Consider the following 24278-nt stretch of genomic DNA (forward strand, 5'->3'; position numbering starts at 1 on the left):
TTACAAACTTGTGGAAACTGGACAACTCTCTACTGAGTAAAAAATGGGTCAAGACAGAAATAAAGACTTTCTAGAATTCGATGAAAATGAAAGCACAACATACCCAAACTTTTGGGACACAATGAAAGCAGTGTTAAAAGGGAAGTTCATAGCACTAAGTGCCTATATAAAAAGATTGGAGCGATCTCATACTAGCAACTTAACAGCACACCCAAAAAGAGTAGATGGCAAGAAACTGAAGACCAAGATCAATAAAATAGAAACAAAGAGAACAGTACAACGAATCAATGAAAGGAAGAGTTGGTTCTTTGAGAAAATCAACAGGGTAGTCAAATCCTTATCCTAACTAACTAAAAAACAGAAAAATATCCAAATTAATAAAATCAGAAATGAAAGGGGGACATAAAAACAGACACAGAAGAGATACAGAGAATTTATATCTACTTTAAAAACCTGTACTCTACCAAGCTGGAAAATATAAAAGAAATGCATATTTTTCTTGATAGGTACCACTTACCTAAATTAAATCAAGATCAGACAAACAATTTAAATAGAACTATAACCCTGGTGAAATAGGAGCAGACATTAAAAGGCCCAGAACCAGATGGTTTTAGTACAGAAGTATACCAGACTTTTAAAGAAGAGTTAATGCCAATGCTCCTAAAATTATTCCACAAAATAGAAGCAGAAGAACATTGAGCAATTCATTTTATGAAGTCATAGTTACCCTGATATCCAAATAACATATAAAGAGTCAACAAAGAAAGAGACTTACAGACCAATTTCCCTTAGGAACATAGATGCAAAAATACTCAAGGAAATACTTACAAACTGAATCCAGGAACAAATCAAAAATATGCACCATAATAAAGAAGGCTTCATCTTAGGGATGCTTGGATGGTTCAACATACAAAAATCAGTAAATATAATCTACCGTATAAACAAGCAAAATAAAAATCCACACGATGATCTCATTAGATGCAGGAAAGATTTTTGATCAAATCTAATACCCCTCATGTTAAAAGTCTTGGAGATATCAGGGATACAAGGGGCATACCCAAACATAACTAAGGCAATATACAGCGAGCTGTTAGCCAATAGCAAATGAAATGGACATATGCTCAAAGCAATTCCATTAAAACAAGGAACAAGACAAGGCTGTCCACCCTCTCCAGATCTTTTTAATGCAGTACTCAAAGTTTTAACTAGAGGACTAGTTAAACAATAAATAAAAAATATAAATAAATAATAAATAATAAAAAAATAAAACGACTGAAAGAGATCAAGGGGATACAATTTGGAAAGGAACAAGTCTAAGTATCATTTTTTTTCTAGATTTTTTTTCCTGCTGTACACATAAGTAACCCTAAAAAATTCACCAGGGAACTCCCTACAGCTGATAAACACTTTCAGCAAAGTGGCTGAAATAAGATTAACTAAAAATAGTCAGTAGTTCTTCTATATATAAATGATAAATGAATTGGGAAAGAAATCAGGAGCAACATCTCTCACAATAACCTCAAATAATATAAAATACCTTGGAGTAACTCTAACTAAGCAAGTAAAAGACTTGTATGATAAGAATTTCAATTCTTTGGAGAAAGAAATTGAAGATGATATCAGAAGATGGAAAGATCTCCCATGCTCAAGGATTGGTAGGATTAACAGTAAAAATGGCCATCCTACCAAAAGCAGTCTACAGATTCAGTGCAATCCCTATCAAATTCCAACACAATTCTTTACAGACATTGAAAGGACAAGTCTCAAACTCCCATAGAAAAACACACAAACAAAAACAACATAGCTAAGACAATTCTGAACAATAAAAGAACTGCTGAATGTCCCACCATTCTTAATTTCAAGGCATAGAGACAGACATGTTGATCAATGGAATCAAACTGAAGATGCAGACATAAATTCATACACTTGTGGACCCTGAGTTTTGATAGAGAAGTCAGAAATACACAATGGAAAAAAGATAGCATCTTCAACAAATGGTTCTGGTCAAATTGGATATCTGTATGTAGAAGAATGTAAATATATCCATATGTATCACCCTATATACAACTGAAGTCCAAGTGGATCAAAGATCTCAACATAAAACCAGATACATTGAACCTGATAGAGGAGAGAGTGGGGAATAGCCTTGAATGCCTTAACATAGTAGATGACTTTCTGAACAGAACACCAATAGTGCAGTCAGTAAGCTCAACAATTAATAAATTGGACCCCATGAAACCGAACAGCTTCTGTAAAACAAAGGACACCATCAACTGAACAAAACAGCAGCCCACAGATTGGGAAAAGATTTTTACCAACTCCACATATGATAGAGGACTAATATCCAAAATATATAAAGAATCCAAGAAACTAGATATAAAAAACCCCAAAACGAACAACAAAACAAAAGAACAAAACAGAAACCCAACAATTCATTTCAAGAATGAGGTACAGATCTAAACAGAATTCTCAATGGAGTAGTCTAAAATGACTAAGAAACTCTTAAGGAAATGTTCAATATCTTGAGCCATCAGAGAAATGCAAAAACAAAACCACTTGCTCAACCATGTTCATTGTTGCTTTATTCATAATAGCCAGAAACTGGAAACAACCCATATGTCCCTCAACAGAAGAATGGACAAAGAAAACATGTTTCATTTTCACAACGGAGTATTATTACTTCGCTGTTTAAAAAAAATCATGAAATTTGCAGGGAAATGGATGGAAGTAGGAAAAAAAAATCACCCCGAGTGATGTAACCCAGAATCTGAAAGATAATTATGCCATGTATTTACTTTTAAGGTGATCTTAGCCATTCAACAAACGAAAATCAAGCTACAATCCGTCGAAACAGAGAGGTTATGTATAGAGGAGGGAGGGGTCTGGGGAGACTTTGGAACCTACCTGGGAGGTAGAATAGATTTTAAGGGAGGATCATGGGGCGGGGGATGAGGTGGGAGGGGATTGTGGGGAGGAGAGAGGAATTGGAGGGCACTTCTGGGGTGTGTGTGGGAAACCAGTACAGTGGAAACCTAATGGGAAATATACCAGGGCAATGATGACACAGAGCGGTTTCCAGGTGAGGTTTGATGTTGGTCTAGAACAACATGGTGTTTTGAGCTTTAAATTATCAGGAATCTGTTGTCGTTGTTTAAATCTTGGAAATGGATAAAAGCTTCCTATGTTTTCTGGGTGGCACGCAGAATAAAGTTTTAGTCTATAGGAGAGTACACACACGCCTGCTGGCTTCCTTCTGGACTACATTAACCCATGTAACGACAGAAACTAAGATGGGGAATATGCAGCGACAGGATGTATTGTCTGTGAGGGTACAATCATCTTCAGCCCTGTAGGAAAAGATGGCACTCGGACATTGTTTTCTGCTGTACTGGGTATCAACCATTTCGCACTATTAGCAAATCTCAGTATTCTGGAATTCTCTCGTGTGCCCTTAAAGATTCTTCCTTAAAAAGAAAGAGTGCGATTACACCGCTGTTCCTTTGCACTTCCTTGATTTATTACAGGCAAGAAGCACTTGCTCCAGTGTTTGCAGGGCGATGGGGCACATTAACCCCATAAGGAAGGTGGTCAGACAGCTTGTCAGTACATTTTGTTCCTGCTCTAGTCTGGGCTAGGTAATTCTCCTCCTGGGTTTAGAAGATCTTCTGATACGGTGGATGAAAACTGCTTCAACCCTCAACAGGCACATAATGGATCAAAAAGTCGGACAAAGCAGCCCAGTAGGCAGCTTCTGCGTCGCTGAGATTCAAACCCTGGCCTTGAGCCACCCCAGAGCTCTTTTTACCACCTGTCACCTTCACTCTTTAGTATCTCCCCTGTTTCTGTTCTAACTGTAGAAATTCTGAAGACCTGCAGGTCCTAGTTAATACTGTGGGTCCAGGAAAGTAGACTTTGTTCAAATCTGGAGAGCCCGCGTAGAGGGCAAGGCCGGGGCGGGGCCAGCCCCCGGCGAGAACAGTCTGGGGGCGGAGCCAGCGCCGTCGCTCAGGCACGTTGCCTTTCCCCCCTTGGCTCCGCCTCTCCTGTCTGTGTCCGCGGCCTCCGCTTCCGATAAAGTTGTTGTTTTGCCAACATGGCGGCGCCCATAGTGACTGGCCAGGTCTTGTTCGTGTAATGCTTGAAGAACGAGGCAGAAGGGAGCAGCTGGCCAGAGCCTGTGCACAGAAAGCCCCTACTGGGGCTCAGGAGGACGAGAGACAGGCCCCACTTAGCCCCAGGAGTTAAAGGTGCGGACAGGCCTGGGAGCCCCGGGACCGTGCAGTTTTCCAAACTGGGAAAACCCCTGAGATTCTAGTCTATAGGCTCTTTTCATCCATGGACCCTGTTGACAGCCTCGGACTCTTGCTCGGAGAACGCACATCTTCACATGGCTTTGTATTCGAATTCTCCTCTACCCCTCGCTCGCCCCGGGTGCCTGGATCTTTGCTCTGGGGATGGGGGTTTAGACCCAGACGAGGACCATCAATAGTACATCTTTGGGGGTCCCACAGTATTAACTAGGACCTGCAGGTCTTCAGAAGTCGTCTGGGTCTTACAGGCTCACAGCTTACAGAGAAGGTGGAGTTCCAGCTACGAAATAACTTGTCTGAGATCCTGCAGGAAATTAGAAATAGTAGCATGTGATTTTTTTAACGTTTGTGTTTTGCAGGACATGTTTTTTGACATTTGTGTTTTTGTAAGACATGTTTGTTGGGGTGAGGTGTGTGTTTACTTACTCGTAAAGGCTGATCTCTAACTTACAATCAGTCCACATGTTCAGCCTTCTGAGCTGAGTGTTAGGATCAGGGATCAGGGGCATGTATCCACCACTGTGCCAGACCTACCTTGGTTTCCTTCCTTACCCCCTGTTTGACTATTTTTTTGAAACAGGGTTTTATGAAGCTGGCCTTGAACTCCTAATCCTCCTGCCTCTGCCTCTAATTAGATTTCTTGCATATTCTTTTGGGAGCACGTAGATGCCGTTGTGTGCTTCTACCTAGTGTTCTCATTCTTCACCTGTTTCCTACCACTGCCCTAGGTTTCTCTGTTTATGATCATAATTTTGGGCCTATTTCTCAGGTCCCTCATATTCTCAAGTACTTTAACCTTAAGCCTCATGTGAAGTGAGGTCAGGTCAGGTCTAACTTCTTGAAAGAGGAGTACTGGTGGGCTATGCTTTGGGAAGGGGCAGAGGAGACAATAACCCAGCAAGTCAAGAAATAAGATGAGGCAGAGCTAAGGAAGAAAGGGTCCAAGTTGGTTGTAAATGTAAAATGGGAGTCACATCTTTCCCATTCAGTGTATCCACACCACCCTCTACTAAAATGGCTGCTTTTGATGCCAGGAAGAGGCAATACCTATTAGGACTTATGTGGAGAGTTACTTGAAATGGCCCAGAGCTGTGCCTAGGAAGTAAAAGATGGTTGAAATCTGAAAGTTATGTAAATTCATAGGTACGAACACAGACTGTTTTTAGTTTATTCCCCTAGTGGACAGAGTCAGAGGGTGATCTTGGACCTATGCCTAAGGGTGTGGGCTTTGTTTGTTTGTTTGTTTATTTTTTGCACTGCTCAGGATGGAACCAATGGCCTCAAATAGTGTCAGAGAATTACTCTATCACTAAACTATATCTACAGCCCCCACATTTACAATATTTATTTTATTTTGTTTTTGGTGCTGGGGATTGATCCCAGGGATATGCTGAACATCTGTTTTATATACCTAGTCCTTGGATTTTCTTAACAAATTTGTTTTTGTTTTAAGACTTATTTTTAATTGTCTGTGTGTGTGCGCGCGCGCGCGTGTGCGTGTGTGTGTGTGTGTGTGTGTGTGTGTGTGTGTGTGCACGCGTGCGTACTCACTCATGAAAGTGTGGGTGCCCATGCAGGCCAGAGGCTTCAGATCTTCCTGAAGCTGGAATCATAGGCAGTTGTGAGGCACCCACTGTGAGTGATGGGAACCGAATGGGGATCCTGTGCAAGGGCGGTATGCTCTCTTAACTGCTGTGTCATCTTTCCTGCCCCTTGTTTGTTTGTTTAAAGACAGGGTCTCGCTAAAAGCCAAGCTTCCCTACAACTCATGGTAGCCCAGGTTGTACTGGAACTCTTGACCGCCCCCCTACCTCAGCCTCCCAAGCTACTGGCATTCCAGGTGTGAGATATCACAGTTTCTTAACACTCTTGGCATACATACATTGCCGAGTTGCTTCAGAGAGGTGTTCTCAATTTACATCTACCAATAGTGTATACACATAATTATCTGCATTGAAACCATAAGCAAGATATTTGTTTTTATTTCTTTAATTGTAAAGTCGATTTTTTCATGTTTCTTAGCTTTCGTCCCCTGTCTTATCCTCCCCTTGGGGCACCAATGCCCCTTTTCTGGTTCTAGGGATTGAATCAGGGTTATGGGCTTGCTAAGCAAGTGCTCTACCACACTGAGTTGTACTTCCATGCCCATACCTTTGCCTACTTTAAACGTGTTTTTGTGATTCTTTCCTCATATGTGAACTCTTAATGGAGTTGTATAGCCTTTTGTCACTGTAGTTTGGGACAAATAATTTCCTTCAGCAAATTGTTTACTCTTTAGTAATTTGTTCATCTTTCTTTCTTTTCTTTAAGGCAGGGTCTCGCTGTGTACCTGTGTACCTCAGGCTGGCCTTGGACTTAAGATCCTCCTGTCACAGCCTCCTTAGTGCTGAGATTACCAGCATGTTTTACCCCACCAACTTAATACATATTTGGTATACAGATATTTTATGGTTTTGGAGTAAGATTGATTAATTGTGGTACTTAAAAAACAGTTTTTATTAGCTAAGTTTGATGGTGTATGGTGCCTGTAAACATTTGGGAGGCAGAAGCAGGGAGATCAGGAGTTCAAGGTCATCCTTGTCTGTAATGCTAGTTCAAGGGCAGCCTGAGCTAGATGAACCCTGTCTCAAATTCCCACACCCCTCCAAAACAGTGGGATTCATGTCAGTTTATGGTTTACGTTGGGGCTGTAATTTAAATTTTTCTCAAATATATTGAACAATTGGTCATTTTCAGAGCTGGCTGTGGTGGTATACATGTAATCCCAGCTCCGAGGTGGCTGAGGCAAAAGAATAGAGAATTAGAGGCTAGCCTGGGCTATATAGTGATATCCTGTTATTTTTATTTGGATGTACATATTTGAATATACAAGTATACACATGTTGAGTCCAGAGGTCCATGTTTGGTGTTTTAAAAAATATGTTCATTTAACTTTATGTGTATTATTTAATGAATTTTATGTGTATTTGTGTGTGCCTGAGTGTATGTCTGTATATCATATGTGTGCAGAAACCCTTGGAGGTCAGGAGACATCAGATCCCTTAAACTGGAGGTAAAGATTACTCGAGTGCTCTATAGGAGCTGTAGTACTCTTGTAAAGTAAGCTATCTCTCTGGCCCCCAGTGTTAAAATGTCCTCTCTCTCTCTCTCTCTCTCTCTCTCTCTCTCTCTCTCTCTCTCTCTCTCCACTAGTTTTTGTGACAGGGTCTCTCACTGAAACTGAAGCTCAGTAATTTTAACTTGGCTGGTCAGCGGCTCCAGGGGGTCTTCTTGTTTCCACAAGCCCCACCTCCAGTTCTGGAGTTACAAGCACACATGGTACCATATGTGTGGGGGCTTTTTACACTCGTGATGGGGATCTGAAGGTAGATCTTTATGCTTATGCGTCAAGCACCTGGCCCACTGAGCCACCTAAGCCACAGAGACAGTTCCCTATTACTTTCTAATATGCATGTGCTTTTCTTTATGGTCTTTAATTGCATCACTCGCTTGTTTGAGGGCACATGTGCCATGGCCACATGTGAAGGCCAGTACATTTAGGAGTTGGTCCTCTCCACCATGTGGGTCTTAGGGATCAGACTTGGGTTGTGAGGTTTGGTAGCAGGAGCCTTCACCAGATGAGCCATTTACCAGCACTCATCATGAGCTCTGAAAGCTTGTATACACTTGGATCTGTTCTAATGTTCTTAGTTCATTAGTTTAAGCAGAGGAGAAGTCATCAGGGAGCCTGTAAAGCGCCTTGTTCAACAGCCGAGAGTGCCGCTGTGCTTTCATATTGCTCCTGTCGATTGCTCATCAGCACTTCACACATCACGATGGGGACTCGAGTCCCAAACAGCGACTCCGGTCAAGTTGTATCTTATCGTCCTATTATCTATGTAACCGAATAGTCCAGAATGCTCTCCTTATGTGCATCTAGGAAAGAAATGTCGAATATCTGTCTAGGTGCCTGCTGCTAATAGTCAGTCTGTGGTTTCAGAATGTTTACTTAGTAAGAAAACCGTAAAATCCCTAACGCACATAGATAGTTCTAATAATACACAAGTCTAAGCCCTAAAAAGAAATGCAATTGCCTTCCTTATATAAAGCTGGCCGTATAGAATTGCTAATAGCCAGCTTCAAGTAGTTCATTCTAATTCCTATATAGTCGTATTGACCTGTTTTAAAATATCCAAACCCAACTGACAGAGCAGTTCCTCCCCCTCCCAGTCTGTCACTTATTCTACTCCTAAAAGATTAAGAGATGTTGAAGATGGTGGGACGTGGTATGTCAAGAACCTGTGCAGACCGACTTGTGACAGCAAGTGCCACAGTTCCATGTTCTGTGAGTGTGCACTCCTCTTTTCGAGCCTGTAGTTACCCCCTGGCAACCTTTGATCCAGTGCCTTCGTGTAAGTAACATGCCAAACCCCAGTAGACAAGGGAAAGATTTCAAGAGGATCAGCTGATTTATACCAGTTCAGAATGCCAGGTTCTCTTCTGTCTCTCTTGTCTTTTCACCTCTCCATTGCTGCTACGCAGCGAGGCAGAATGTTTAGGGTGTTTATTTATTTAGTACCACATTCTAAACGTATGATGAAATCTCACCTAAGCCCCTGAAAGGGGAAAAAGCAGGGAAGTTCTTCATCAAGGCTATTTCTGCCATTCACCCGAGGAGGGAACCAGGGAAATACCCGAATTATGATTTGAATCCTAGGTGGTTATCCTGCTGGACCCCTGCACGGTGTTGTAATCTAAGAGTTCTATAACAGAACCACTGCATCTTATGTTATAGGTTCGTCTGTCCTACCTGCTTCTCTGTATAGATGGTCGCTGTGAAAGAGGGCACTTTGTCCCTTATTTTTCTTTGCTAGGGCTTAGCACATGGCAGGCATATGCTCTTGTGTGTTACACACCCAGCCTGGGACTCTTTTGCTATGTAGTGCTTGGAGCAGTGTATGGACCTAAGATCATTCAATAAGTATTTGGCAAATGAAGAAACAAATGAATACGTAGTTTTCTAAGTAATGATTTTTTTTTTTGCTTAGTCTGTAAGGGTCTTTTGAACTCATAACACACACAAATATGAATATGAAAAATGTTAATTTTGTTTAGAATTTCTGGTCCTTCTGGAAGACCTGTGTTCAAATACCTTCTGAGCACATAGCTAGGTCAAGATGTGCTTAGAGTTCTTCTGGAGTTCAGAGAGACAGCAGTTGATATGCTAGGAGGGAGGGACTCCATTGCCTCCTACGCTGCTGGAAGGGTGTGTAGAAACTGGCCTTTTGGTGGCTTCCCTTTGTTTCTGTGAGGGTTTTGTATATTTGGTGTTTGGGGCATGGATTACCTTTATTTCTTTTTCATTTTTTAAGATGTATTTATTTTATATATGTGAGTACACTGTTGTTGTCTTCAGACACACCAGAAGAGCATCAGATCCCATTACAGATGATTGCAAGCCACCATGTGGTTGCTGGGAATTGAACTCAGGACCTCTTGAAGAGCAGTCAGTGCTCTTAACCGAAGAGCCATCTCTCCAGCCCACCTTTATTTTTTTCTAATAAAAAGTTGTATATAATTCACCAAAACTTCTAAAATGTTCTGTTAGGAAACGATTACCAAAAGAAGAAGAGAAATCATGTGAACAGGCAGTAAATGCTGAGCTGTGTTGATCAGAAGGACCAGTCAGTCTTGACTGGTTCTGGGTGGTGTATCTCATGTTTCTTTGCCCTCTTTTCTAGGGTCTTCCCCCTGAAGAATGGCATCAGCCTGTCAGAGGCTGAGTTTTTGTGTCTCTCCTCTGAAAAGGCAGCTAGTTAGTGGGCTACCTGTCATCCTATGGGAAAGAATAATTCCAGGGTGTTCCAGAAGCATCTACAGCGCCACTGGGAAGTGGACAAAGGAGTACACACTGCAGACAAGGAAGGACGTGGAGAAGTGGTGGCACCAACAGATAAAGGAGCAGGCATCCAAAATCTCAGAGGAAGACGTGAGTACTCTTAAGGGGGCAGATGCTAAACACCTGATAAGCAGCACCCTAAGGGAAGAAGAGTCTGCATGGTTTACAGTCTGAGGGGAAAAGGTTCATCATGGCATGTCAGGTAAGGTGTGGCAGACTGTCAGAATGTGAGGTGGCTGGTCACATCGCGTCTGTAGTTAGGAAGTAGAGAATGGACTGGAAATGGGGCTGGACTATAGACCATCAACTTCAGCAAAGCTCTACCTCCTAAAGCTTCCACAGCCATTGCAAATGGCACCACCAGCTGGGGATCAAGTGTGCAAACACATGGTCCTCTGGGGACATTGCACATTCAGTCCACATTAGTAGAGAAGAGGAGCTAAGGACTCGGACTCTGGGCTCACACTGCTTGGTTTAGGATCAGTTAGATGTTGGCCTTAAACAAAATAATTGAGTATCTCTGTGCTTCCCTCTTCTTACCTAAAATGGAGGGTGATAATAGCACTCACTTGGTTCCCAGGAGGATTGTTGAGAGGAGCAAAGGAGGTGATATAAGGTTAGGGCGTAAAAAACCTTCCAATGTGGTAGATATGTCCATGTTAATATTGTACATGATTGTGTGACAGGCAGCCCCGTAGTAGATATTCTGGAGCAGCTTTGGTTAGGGAAAACACAACAAAACAGAAGTACTAGCAGGTGCAGGGTCCTCTTTGACCCTGTGTGGTAGGATGGAACCCACGGATCTGACAGGCCATAGATGAAATTACCAGAGAGGCCAATGGATCTGACAGGAGGTAGCATGTGCCTGTTCTGCTGTGGACTTGGCCAGCAACCTGCTTCGCCACTTGAGCATCAAGGTCTGAGGAGGGCAGCCATGCTTTGATGTGATCTGAGGTTGGGGTCCAGCCTTCAGCGTCTCAGTAGATCACTGCACCTTGGTTTTTGGTCCCAGTCCTCTACCCTAAAGCAGTTGTATGATACATTTGGCTGCTATTGATTTCTTCAGAAAATTCTCTGCCTCCTGTTATAATTGGGTCAGAGCAAATACTGGAAGACTTTTATACTAATGGACTTTCCCTTTGTAATAGCAGCAACGGAATAATAATGACATTTGTGGAATTCATCAGATGCGGACAAGGCAAGAAGCTATGTCCCTGCTGCTGACACAGTGTTGGTCTTGCCTTTCCTTGTCTCCTGATCCTTACTAGAGTCACACTCATTCCTTCTGGGAGTGCGAGCTCTTTATTTTCAGCTGGAAAGTAGTTTTGGCATTGTTTAGAAAGAAGTCTGTAATTAAGAGAGAAGTAATATCAAATAAATAAATGAACATTGAAAAAAGAAAGTTGAGAAATTTACGAGGAAGACTTGGCCTTTCTCTTAACCCCATGGTTCTCAGTTCCTTACATTGTTTATCTTACAGGTTTGTTTTGAAAAATCAAATGAGAAAATGTAACTGAACATTTTGTGATGGTTTATATATGCTTGGCCCAGGGAGTGGCACTATTAGGAGGTGTAGCCTTGTTGGAGTAGGTGTGTCACTGTGGGTGGTATGCGCTTTAAGACCCTCACCCTAGCTGCCGGGAAGCCAGTCTTCTGTTTGAAGCCTTTAGATGAAGATGTAGAACTCTCAGTTCTGCCTGCACCATGCCTGTCACATGCTGCCATGCTCCCACCTTGATAATGTACTGAACCTCTGAACCTGTAAGCCAGCTCATGGTATCTGTTCACATCAGTAAAAGCCCCAGTAAGGCAATTTTCAAACTGAAGACTTCTAAACTGAAGTGCTAGATAGATAGATAGATAGATAGATAGATAGATAGATAGATAGATAGAGACAGATGAATATAAAGAAAAAAGGAAGAAAGAAAGGAAGGAAGGAAGAAAGAAAGAAAAGTCGTGTGCTATTTTTTACCTGGGACTGAGAACCCGACTGAATACTGGTGTATATGAAGCTTTAGAATTCACCTCACATTGGTATTATGTTTGAAATCCATCCAAGTGAGTTTTTAGAAGCCAAGTGTCTTGCCACCAGCATCAAACCACCATTAAAACAAACAAACAAATAGCAATAATAAAAACCCAAAACAAAAACTCCCACAACTTCTTTTACCATGTACTGGTACCATTTTCACTGGTTGAGTTACTTAATATGGGAACAGCCTTGAGATTAGGCATTGCCCTTAACTGGGGAGTTAGAAGCCGGGACCCAGCCCAACCCTCTGAGAGCCTTTGGTCTCTGAAAATTCCAGATATCAGTCATTGATGGAGAATAGACTGAGCCTGAGAAGGCATGGGAATTTGACTGAGTCCTCACAGCTCATGGCAAAGTGAGGGTCAGAACTAGAGGCCCTGCCTGTATGGGTTCTGTTACAGCTTCAGAGAGCAGTCCCCAGAGATGCAGAAGTCATGCTCTAAATCACAGTCTGATGGAAATAGGGAGCCAGCTCTTAAAAATCACCCTCTTCCCATCGCTGGCATTTGTACTTTCTCTTAAAGGCTTGAATCCCTGCACTTTTATGTAATTATGAAAATTTCCCTTTCAGTCAGATTCCTACTCAATTATAACACAAACTCCTGTCATTTCTTCTCTTTCCACCTCCAGATGATGGAACTCATTTCATTGTCACAGAGGAAAATGACTTAATTCACACAGAAGAGCACAAGGCAGGGACAGGCAGTAGGCTGAATGTATTTCTGCAAAACAAAAATGTTCGTGACTATCGAAGGCTCAGTAGCATTGCTTTTCTGTGTCTCTGAGCTCAGGGTTGGAGGTCAGCTGTGCTCGTCCATGATTATTTGATGTTGCCATTAATTTACTCTTCATTGAATAAACATACCAAAAAGGAGAGGCTACTGAGGAAGCTGTCTATAGAAAAGTCTTGGACAAGGTTGTTAATTAATATGATATAGTAAATAGTACAAGAAGATTGGGTGATTATAATAGAAGAAAATTGTTTTATATAATTACTTGAAAGTCAAGAACGAGAAATTGGCCAGGTGTGGTACAGGCCTGAAGTCCCAGCACTCAAGAGGCCTGAGGCCATCCTGGGCTACACAGCAAGACCCAGTCTCAGAAAGCAAACCTGAGGCCAGCCTGGGCTACACAGCAAGACCTATTCTCAGAAAACAAAAAAACCAAACAAACAAACAAAACCACCACAAATGTACATGTTAAGGATTTTTACTTCTTTTCTAGCTCCCATGATTATAGTTTTTTTTTTTTTTCCTGTAGCACTAAAAGTTCCCAGAGAGAAGCTGTGGGGTCTAATCTATTGCAGATAGGAGAAAGGGTTCAGTAAAGGAGACAGTTTTATTTTTGCACCCAGTAGAAAATAGCTGTTGTACTTTTTATAAGAACTTGTTCACAAGGGGAAAGGATTTTCTGTCACTTTGCCTTTTCATTCCCCCCCAGTGCTAGGGATAAGGCCCGTGACCGTGAGCTTGCACAAGCTAGGCAAGTACTGTATCATGGTGCTAAGTCACCCCCCAACCCAGCCTTCTTAACAGCAGTGAAGCCCACGAGTGTACACCAGCCCCTGCCTCAGGGCCTCCTCACTCCTGAGGTCTTCCATCCCCCACCTGCCACTTTGCTTATTTAAATCGTTGTCACCAATGGTGCAGAGGACACTTTGATTTTGTATTCTCCAGATCTGAGAAAAGCTTTAAAAAGTGTTCCTTCTCCAGGTGGTATTGCTCTCCTACTTACCCTGGTCATTGCTAGAGGATATATGGCGCGAAGAAAAGCTGTGCTTAGCATTTTTGCAGGGTGGTGGTTGGGTGGTGGTGGTGATGGTGGTGGTGGTGGTAGGTGGTGGTGGTGATGGTGGTGATGGTGGTGGTGGTGGTGGTGGTGGTGGTGGTGGTGGTGGTGGTGGTGGTGGTGGTGGTGGTGGTGGTGGTGGTGGTGGTGGTGGTGGTGGTGGTGGTGGTGGTGGTGGTGGTGGTGGTGGTGGTGGTGATGGTGGTGATGGTGGTGGTGGTGGTGGGTGGTGATGGTGGTGGTGGTGGTGGTGGTGGTGGTAGGTGGTAGGTGGTGGTGGTGGTGGTGGTGGTAGGTGGTGGTGGTAGGTGGTAGATGGTAGTGGTTAGCTATTGTTCATGGTTTTGTTAAAGATTTAAAACCTTCAATGAAACTTAAGAACTTGGCAAGAAACTGGACATGGCATAGCAACATGTGTCAACTAACACCTGAAATCCCAGCACTCTGGAGGCAGAGGCAGGAGGATTGTTGCAAGTTTGAGGCCATCTCATACTACATGTCAACATCCTGTATCCAAAAAACAAAAACAAAAACCTTTGCTGCAATTTGATTTCTAGTTCTGCTTCCCTAATTAAAGTTGTGTATTAGTTATTCTTGTTGTGATCAAATGCCAGGCAGAAACAACATAAGAAAAGGTTCATTTTGTTTCACAGTTTCAGAGAATACAGTCTACCATGCATGAATACAGTCTACAGTAAGCAAGCAGAGACAGATGAATGCAGCTACTATTCCTGCTCTCTCTTTTTTAGTTCCAGACCTGAGTCCATGGAACAGTACCACTCACAATTAGGCTGGGTCTTCCTACCTTAGTTAACTTAGTTTGGCTGACATGCCCTGAGTCCTGCTTCCTTGGTGATTCTAGGACCTGCCAGGTTAACAGTTGGTATTAACTATCACAAGTAGGCTCTGCCTACCATCACTCATGAAAATACAAGCCAGCGGTGTTTAGAAAAGCACCTCCCACACGTGTACAGGAAGGGGTTGAATTTTTCTCTCTGTTTGTGTTCAGTGCTTTGGTGCTTAGGCAAGGCCTTGGTATCTCCTAAAGCTCAGGAAGAAGTAGGATCTAAGAAGGGAGAGCCAGAAGCCGGAATTAGCAACAGTGTGACAGTAGATGGCCTGTCCTTGTTGACCACCAGCAGCGATGGTCACTCCCCAATGCCCCTTGGCAGAATTTGAGGCCCAGTTAGAGGAGCCTCCAGTTACCTGGACAGGATTTGTAAAGTCTGCTGGGGGATGGCTGTGTCTTTGGTAGAAGGTGCTTCCCAAAGGCCAACAATCACTCATTCAAGAGTTACTGTAGTCCTGTGGGGTGGCAGGAAGGTAAATATCGAGGTGATTAACACATAATCCTGGGGCTGTGCATGAAGTACAGCACTCACCTAACAGGTCTGAGGTCCTCAGTTCTCTCCTCAGCACTGCAGAACTTTCCACCAGAAATGTCAAGTCTTCCATAAGTAATCATCTCTGTGACTAGACCCATTCCTTTGGGCCCTTGTCCTCTGATGTGCATGAGCTCTTGACAGCATTTGACATCCTGCCAGTGGAAGTCTGAGGGTGCCCAAAGGCAGGGACCTCACGGGACTCTGTGCCCTGTCTTCATTATAGTCAGATGTGTAGATTTTCCGTGTTGTTCATGTTGCTGCTGCCAGAAGCTGGAGAATCATGTGACTCTGATCTGTTTGTCACCACTGGGACACAAGCAGTGCATGTTCCCTCCTCGTTTCCTCCACTTGAGCCTTTCTGTTAAAGAGAGACTCGGAATGTGCTGGTTAGACTTCAAGGCCTACCTGGTCTGAACAGGGGTCTAGTACCAGGAGACCCCGTTGTCAGCACCGGATCTCAGGTGGATGCAGCCATGGGGAGCTGAGCAAGGGACTCTAGTTTTGGAGATCTCTGAGTAATTGAACCTCTTCCACTTGAATAATGTGGATCTCTATGTTAGAGGCTCATTGGAAAAACAGTTCTTTAAGACCTGGATAGAAACTGCTTTAGGAGAGAAGCTTCGAAAAGAAGGAGAAAAGTTGAAAACACCTAGGCTGGTTAGCCCTTAGCACGTTGTTCTGAATTGTTGTGGACATTCTTTAGCTTAAACCAGGACCTTTGAATCTCGGAGTTTTAAATACATTTTTGTCAATTTACATAGTTGAGAACAGTTTTTTTTTCTTCAAGGAATCTTTAAAATGTTAAATTATTACCTTGAATAAAGCATAGAAATATTATATGCAGAGCTTCCAGAAAATACGTAATAAAAAACTTTCTGTCATCCTTTGTTCCTCTTTCCTAGAAATTAAAGCCCAAATTCTACTTGCTGTCCATGTTCCCATACCCTTCTGGCAAGCTGCACATGGGCCATGTCCGTGTCTACACCCTCAGCGACACCATTGCACGGTTCCAGAAGATGAGAGGCATGCAGGTAAGGACACACACAGTCGTCACTACAGACAGGAGTGAGTGTGGTCATATGTGCTCAAGGTAATGAAGAAAGCCAGCTCTAGTTAGGATTGGATGGCTCTAAGTGTGAACACAAACAGCTCAGTTTCCTTGTGTGCAGAGAAGCCTCGTAGTGAAGCATCTGGGTAAATGTGGAGCAGCTGTAAGGGTTTAGGGTATTATGCTGGGGCTGGACATGGGTGGGCTTGGGGAAGGCAAGAACAGATGTGGGTAATGCTGCTCCTTTCTCAGGAGGAGCTCTCCCATACGCAGTCACTGTACAGTGAAGCCAATGGTCAACTCTGCACCTCTGTAAAAAGTACCTGAGATCTGGAGATGGCTATTGAGAAAGAAAGAAGGCTTTCTTGTGGCTCCTGGTCTTACAGATACAGTGCATGATTCCAGGGACTCAGTGCATTTGGGCCTCTGCTGAGGATATTGGATAGCCATGGTGAAGAGCACCTCAGAGCACAACTGTTAACCCATGGCTAGGAAGCAGAAGAGATGGGTCAGGGTTCCCAGGATTTCCTTCAAGCGCATGCCCCTCATGATCCAAAGACCTCTCATTAGACCCTGCCTCATTTGCTGAGTGCCACAGGGGAATAAGCCCAGAGCTTCATAGGAACTAGGCAAGTGTCCTGTCACTGAGCTACATCCTTAGCTCCTCTTCCCAATTTTAGTTTGAGACAGTGTTTCTCTAAGTTGTCCAGACTGGCTTTGAACTTGAACAGGGCCTTCTGCCTCAGGCTCTGGAGTAATTGGGAAGCTTGTGCCACTGGACCCCACTAGTCCCTACCTCTAGAAAATTCCACTATTATCCAGTAGCACCACCCTGGGATAAGGCCTTTAACAACACCTTGGCCTTTGAGTATGTTCCTGATCCAAACTATAAAGCTCTGTGTAGTAGCATACAACTATAATCCCTGCACTTGAAAGTTGAGGAGGAGAATCAGGAGTTCAAGACTAGCTTTGGCTACATTGTGATTTTGGACATCACAAGAGAGATTTTCCCCCTTGTTATTGGATATTTTTTATGTTCTCTGATGAACATGCATTTATTTTATAGTGGGAAAAATTTTCATAGGAAAAATATTTGGGGAATGATAACTGTGGGGAATGGAAAAGAATCCCGTAAAGAGGGACCATCTTATCTTATTACATTTATGTTTTGGTAGGGGTCGCATGCTGTGTTACATACAGAGGTCAGAGGATGACCTGCCCAAGTCCATTTTCTTCCGTTATGTGGGTACTAAGGATCAGATTCAGGGTTGATGGCAAGAATCTTTGTTTCCTGAGCCATCTCACTGACCCAGAGGGGCCACCTGTTAATGGTCTTGAAAGACAAATGAAACCTAAAGAAGAAGAAAGAGGATGTACCTGTTCCTTGGCTGATGTGAGTCAGTCCCTTATAGTTGGTTATTCTCTTTCTTTTTAAAAGATTTAAAAATTATGTGCATGTTGGTGTGTGCATGTGAGTGTAGTGGCTGAGTAGGTCAGAGGCATCAGATCCTCTCCGATCTGGAGTTAAGATGTGGATGCTGAGACCTGAACCCAGGCCCTGTCAAGATCAGTAAGTGCTCTCAACCACTGAACGGTACAAGAGTAGAGAAAAGAGAGCTGAGCACAAAATACCCATGCGTTCATTCTCTGCTCTTAATTGTGGCTGTAAGAACCTGCTTCAGGTTCTTGCTGCTGTAATTTCCCTGCAGCAATGGACTAACATGGACCTGGGAGCTAAGATAACCTCTTCTCCCCAGGTTGCTTTGATCAAGGAATTTTATCATAGCAACAGGAAATGAAACCAACACAGTCCCAGAGCCTTCTCTGTAGCCTTTCAACACCTTGTCTATAAGATGGGGTGGAAATAATCAATCATTGTATCTTGCTTAATCACCCACAGAAAGCGAGAGGGGAGATCGTACAGTGGCTGAGTAGGAGATGGGGGCCAGATTACCAGGATTCAAATCCAGATTGTATGATCTTTATTCAGTTAGTTACCTCTTCAAGACCTAATTTCTTTGCATCTCTAGGATGAGGATAAAATCGGTTTTCAAGAGTAAAAGAGTCTTTAGAATGAATCTCTCTCTCTCTCTCTCTCTCTCTCTCTCTCTCTCTCTCTCCTCTCTCTTTCTCTCTTTCTCTCTTTCTCTCTTTCTCTCTCTTATTCATATATCTAGATCTGGCTATGAATGGAAAATTCCAGGTTACTTGGCCCACAAGGCTGCATGTCTCAGCTGGTCTTTAGTAGATGCTGGAATCTCTAAGAAGTAGGCTCTGATGTGGTGAAGGAATGGACTTGCTAGTAGGGTGAGGGCAAGCAGGCAAAGAGCAAAAGCTCCTTCTTCCATGACCTTTAATCACAGGGCATGGTAGCAACCAAGAGATGCCCTAAAGCAGTGGTGTCCAATCTTCCTAATGCTGCAACCCTTCAGTAGTTTCTCATATTGTGGTGACTCCCTTAGCCATACAGTTACCTTCATTGCTACTTCCTAACTATAATGAATCACAATGAAATACCTGATATGCAGCATATCTGATATGGACCACTGTGGCCATCACGGATTGAGAACCACTGCAGCAGACACACACTTGGCAGCAGATGTTATTGTAACAGGAGTAGAAACCGTGGGCATTTGGGCAGCTTCTTAGTGTAACTTGCTTGTGCCTTCAGGACTTCAAGTAGTTACTTCCCTTTGGCCTTTCACAGGCATACACTTATCACACTAAATGTAGAAATAAGTATTGGCAGGTGCCTCCTGTGAGCAGAACCTACTCCACTAGCCCCCAAGAACCAGCTGTGTGTGTCTCTGCTGAGTCTGTTTATTGATCATCTTGGAGGCTGGAGATCCAGTGTGGTGGGAATCAGCAATCCTACAAACTGGATTTTTATTCTGTTTGATAAAGGGTCTCAATAACCCAGGCTGACTTCAAGCTTGATTAAGGATGATCTTCTGCCTCTAGCTCCTGGATTCCACACTGGGACATTTTCACTCGAGAGCCCATTGTCGTTACATTTATTGGTACAGCAGTGGCCATTGCTCTTAGGAACCTGTCAGGCCCTGTGCACTACCTAATGTGACCTCTTGTACTTCCTAGGCCTTTAGGAAGGTTGATGTATCTCTTGAGACAACTGGCTGAACATTTTTTTGTTGGCAGAGGTATCCTATAAAAACCACAAGGTCATGTTATCACGTGCTTGTCACTTGAGAATTGATAGTTTATATTGCTGAACTCCGGTCTCTATGGAATTGAAAGGTATCAGTGTTATTCATCATCCTGGTTTAGGAAAGATATTTTTCTCAGTCACCCTTCATACTATTTCCTAAACAGAGGCAGTGCAGACTGGAAAGATGCTTGAGCATTTCAGAGCACTGGCTATTCTTGCAGAAGACCCAAGTTCAGTTCTCAAAACTCAAGTAGCTCACTGTAACTCCAGGCCTAGAAAATGAGACACCTTCTTACCCCCACTGGTTCCTGTACTGTGGTGTGCATGTACTCACACACATAAACAAAATTTTAAATCTTAAAAAGGAAAAAAACAACAACAAACCCAACACTGAATTAATTGGCTTTTTGCCTAAAGTCCAGTTTTTTCCCCCCTTTTCATTCCCACGTATGTAACCCAGAGTATTGCACATGCTGGGAATGTGTGCATTGCACAAGCTGGGAATGTGTGCATTGCACAAGCTGGGAATGTGTGCATTGCACATGCTGGGAATGTGTGCATTGCACAAGCTGGGAATGTGTGCATTGCACAAGCTGGGAATGTGTGCTATCACTGAGCTACGCCCTGGCCCATCAAAGTGAAACTAACTTCAAATATATTGTCTTTTTAAAAATGAAGCCACCTTAGTTTGATCGATGTATGCAGGCTTCAGGCACATCACTAAGCTGGAGCATTTAAGCAGAAGCATAATTGGGTGCCAGTGTTTAGGGAAGCCTGCCAGCAGGTAGGTAAGGGAGGGGGGTACATGTGGGAGCCTAGTTGTCTTGGATAAGATGAGATGTTAACAAGAGACGTACATGAAGAACTGGAGCCTCGAGGCAGCTCAGGGCCATGAAGTAAGGGAGTGTCTACTCCCATAGCTGAAGTCCAGAGTCAGAGTGGGCAGCATTGGTTTGACCCCTGTTATGCTACTCCCTAACTGAGGGACCCTGCGTAGTCACGTAGCTTCTCAGAATTCCACTTGCCCTAATTGATCTGACGGAAGGGTTTGGATGTAAGGCAGCAGCAGAGTGCTCACTTAGCTCATGCAAGCATCTAAACCCTGGAGCAGGAAGGAGGGAGAGAGTGAGAGAAAGAGGAAGGAAGGGAGAAAGGGAGAGGGGGAGGAAGGAGTGAGAGATGGGGGGTGTGGAGGGAGAGAGACACAGACTGATTTCTCCTCGGGTTGCTATGAGGTCACATTAGGTAGTGCATATGCCACGTGTCTGGTGCATAATACATCCCTTAATAAATGATAGCTGTAATTATGATTTATACTGATTGATTTGCTCTGAGCTGCTTAGGAAAGTGATTTTGCTCCATTTAATCAAGGAGTCCCTGTAGTCTTCTGCTGGGAGCAGGCTATAGGGCTGCCTTGGTGGAGCTGCTGCTGCTGCTCATTGTTGCCAGGTGATGCCTTTTGTTTGCCTCTGGCCCAGTCGGGACCTTGGAGATGAAACTGTTACATATTATTAGGGTTAATGTTGTGTATTAGCCAAGGCTCTCTAGAGGGACAGGAACAGAACTGATTGAATAAATATGTACATAGAGAGAAAGGGGAGGAGGAGAAGGAGGGAGGGAAAGAAAGAGATTTATTAGAGTGGCTCACAGGCTGTGGTCCAGCTAGTCCAACAATGGCTGACTGCCAACACAAAGTCCAAGAATTCGGTAGTTGCTCAGCCCACATGGCTTTAATATATGCTAGAATCCTGAAGAAACAGGCTTTAATGCCACCGAAGGGATGGACTTGCTATCAACAAGGGCAAGCAAAGAACAAAACTCCCTTCTTCCATGTCCTTTATGTAGGCTGCCAGCAGAAGGTGTGGCCCAGATTACAGGTGGATCTTCCCACCTCAGAAGATGTGGATTAAAGGTGGGTTTTTCTTCTTCAGATGATTTAATTAAGAAAATTTCCTCACAGATGTGTGCAGTCACTTGGGTTAGTTAATTCCAGATGTAGTCAAGGTGACAACCAAGAATAGTAACTTCCTACAGTGAGCAGGTGTGCTGAGCTGTCCTTCCTCCCTCTGTTTCAGATACTCTCTTTGTTTTTGTTGGATTTTTCAAGACAGGGTTTCTCTGTGTAATAGCCCTGGCTGCCCTGGACTTGTTTTGTAGATCAGGCTGCTTTTGAACTCACAAGAGATCCACTTGTCTCTGCCTTCCATGTGCTGGGATTAAAGACATGTACCGCCACACCTGGCCCAGGTACTTAGTTTAAGAAGATATTTATTTTACAATTATTTTATTATTGTTGTTTTTTAATGTGTGTGGATGTTTTGCCCACGCTTCCTGTGACATGTACCACTTGTATGCCTGTTGCCTCCAGAGGTGAGAAGAGGACATTAGATCACTTGGAACTGAAACTAGATAGGGCTGTGAGCTGCCGTGTAGGTGCTGGGACTTGAACCTAGCACCTCTGGAAGAAGAACCAATGCTATTGAGTGCTGAGCTGTCTCTCTAGTTATCTCTACCCAGGAACTATTTATCTTTACAGTTCCTGTTTAAGTCAGAGCATTGTGTGTGCAATGCCAAACTTGGTGAAAACTCATCAGCCTGGAATTAATGTGGGAAAGAGAAATAGACATCTCTTTTTCTTTCTTCTTCTTTTTCTTTTCCTTTTGTCAGGAGTGTTGAAGATGAGTAAGGTAGCATGCATCTGTCTATAAGCCCAGCACTTGGGAGGCTGAGGCAAGAGGATGGAATTTAGGGTCAGCCAGACCAGTCTTGGCTATACAGCAAAACACTTTCTCATAAAACCACAAAAACAGTGTACAAGAAGGCTTATTGGATGATTTGCTGGTTTTATAAACCGTCATATGTCAGTACTGGTCCCTAAGTAGTCCTTATACTAAATAGGAGGGAGTATCTGCTCTGGAATGGCCAGACCAGATTGGTGGATTTGTGTGTTGATTAACTTGATCAACCACCAGCTTCATTACAAACTCTTGGTTTCCTTCTGTATCAAATATAAAACTGATGTTTTAGGTAAAAACAGGCAGTGGACCTCTGCCAAATTCTGCTTTTTCTATAACTGTTAAGTCGTTAATTTTAAAAATATGTTTTTATTGGTCTAGTGTGGTGCACATACCATTAATCCCAGCACACAGGAAGGAATCAGAGGCAGGAGGATCATCCAGTGGAGTGAGATCCAGGCCAGCCAGAACTGTTACCATATTTATTTTATTTATGTGTGCACATGCACAGAGGTCGGTGCTCTCCCTCCCACCATGTGGGCTCCAGAGACTGAATCTGTTGTTGGACTTTTGCCCCAGCCACCTTGCTGACCATGGTTCTAGTTCGTTTTCCTGGTTCTTCCCATTGAGGCTAAACTGTGCACGTGTATGATTTTTGCATAATCTCCCTTTTCTCTGGTTTGCTTGCTCACTTTAGTTTAGTTGCCAGGTTTGTCTTTTTACTGCTCTATGTTGTTTTTAATGTGTCGTCTGGATTATTGACCCTGTCAGTGGAGAGCAGTGCAAACATCCCCTCCCAGGCTCCAGACTGTATTTTGGGAGACTAAAGACTATGCAGGTTACAGCCTGGCTCTGAGAGTAGGCAAGAATGGTAATTCAGAAAGTTGAAGGTTTTTCAGATTATGCATAGGGAGGAAATAAGGTTAAGAATGTCTGTAGCCCTGAGGCTCCCAGACATGTCCTTGTCTCTCATGGAAGCTGCCGGAAAGCATGTGGTTCAAGGTTGTTCCAGCACGGGGTGCGAGAACTGAGAGGTGTCATCCTTCTTAGAAGACAGTGACCCCCTCCATTTGGAAGCTGTTTCTTAGGCCCAGACTTTAAGCCTTGTCATTCTTCCTATTCCAGATAACAGGACAGTTTGCCCGCATCTGTGCCAGAGACTGGCTAGCCGGTATGACTCTGATTATGGTCCTCCAGAGCTAATCCAGGACCCTTAAACTGTCTGTAACCGCATTTTGGTTTTCTTTTATAACCATTTAAACTCTTTTCCTTTGTTTCATTTTATGTGAATGGGTGTTTTGCCTGTGTGTATGTCTACTGTGTGACTGTGTGCTTACCTAGTGCCCAGTGAGGCCAGAAGAGGATGACAGATCTCCGAGACTGGACTTATGGTTGGTTATTAGCCACCATGTGGGTGTGAGGAACAAAACCTACTAGGTTCTCCGGAAGTGTCTAGTGCACTTGACATCTGAGCCAACTCTCTAGCCCCTTTATAATGATTTTTTTCTCTCTGGTCTGCTAGCCTGACCCTTCTGAATCCACAGTCCTTAATGATGTACGTAATTTTTTTCATAGTGAATATCCTTATTCTTACCTCTGGTTTTCTCCCAGGTGTCTCCTTCTTAGAGGATGTCTCATGCTCCCCAATAAGTAAGTCCTTACTATTCTTCAAGGTCCACTTAATCTTCCTTGAACTATAAACTGGGCTTCAGTTCCGTAGCTCACATTTATCAGCACTTATGAGCAGAACCATAGACTACCTCGGCTAAGCTCACAGGCCCTCTGTGTTTCTATGCTCTTACCATGCACTGACATGAGCTGATCTGGTTCATGCCCTCTATGTAAGTCAGCAGTGCAGATAACCACAGTGTCCCCGGCTTGGCAGTCTTTTTAAGATTATCACTGAATGTGAATACTAGACATTTCAGAACCAGAT

At 43.4% G+C, this 24278-nt stretch overlaps 1 protein-coding gene across 1 annotated transcript in view; it reads left to right on the forward strand.

Moving 5' to 3' along the window:
* Positions 1-4070: 4070 nt before the first annotated feature.
* Positions 4071-24278, forward strand: part of Lars2 (leucyl-tRNA synthetase 2, mitochondrial) — a 93251-nt gene continuing 73043 nt past the window's right edge. The window contains exons 1-3 of the mRNA XM_032911289.1: positions 4071-4247; positions 10031-10278; positions 16296-16424. Coding sequence (XP_032767180.1) covers positions 10048-10278; positions 16296-16424 — 360 coding nt within the window. The 5' untranslated portion in view covers positions 4071-4247; positions 10031-10047. The remainder of the gene's footprint in view (positions 4248-10030; positions 10279-16295; positions 16425-24278) is intronic.

Source organism: Rattus rattus, chromosome 8 (assembly GCF_011064425.1).
Source record: "Rattus rattus isolate New Zealand chromosome 8, Rrattus_CSIRO_v1, whole genome shotgun sequence".
Taxonomy (NCBI): domain Eukaryota; kingdom Metazoa; phylum Chordata; class Mammalia; order Rodentia; family Muridae; genus Rattus; species Rattus rattus.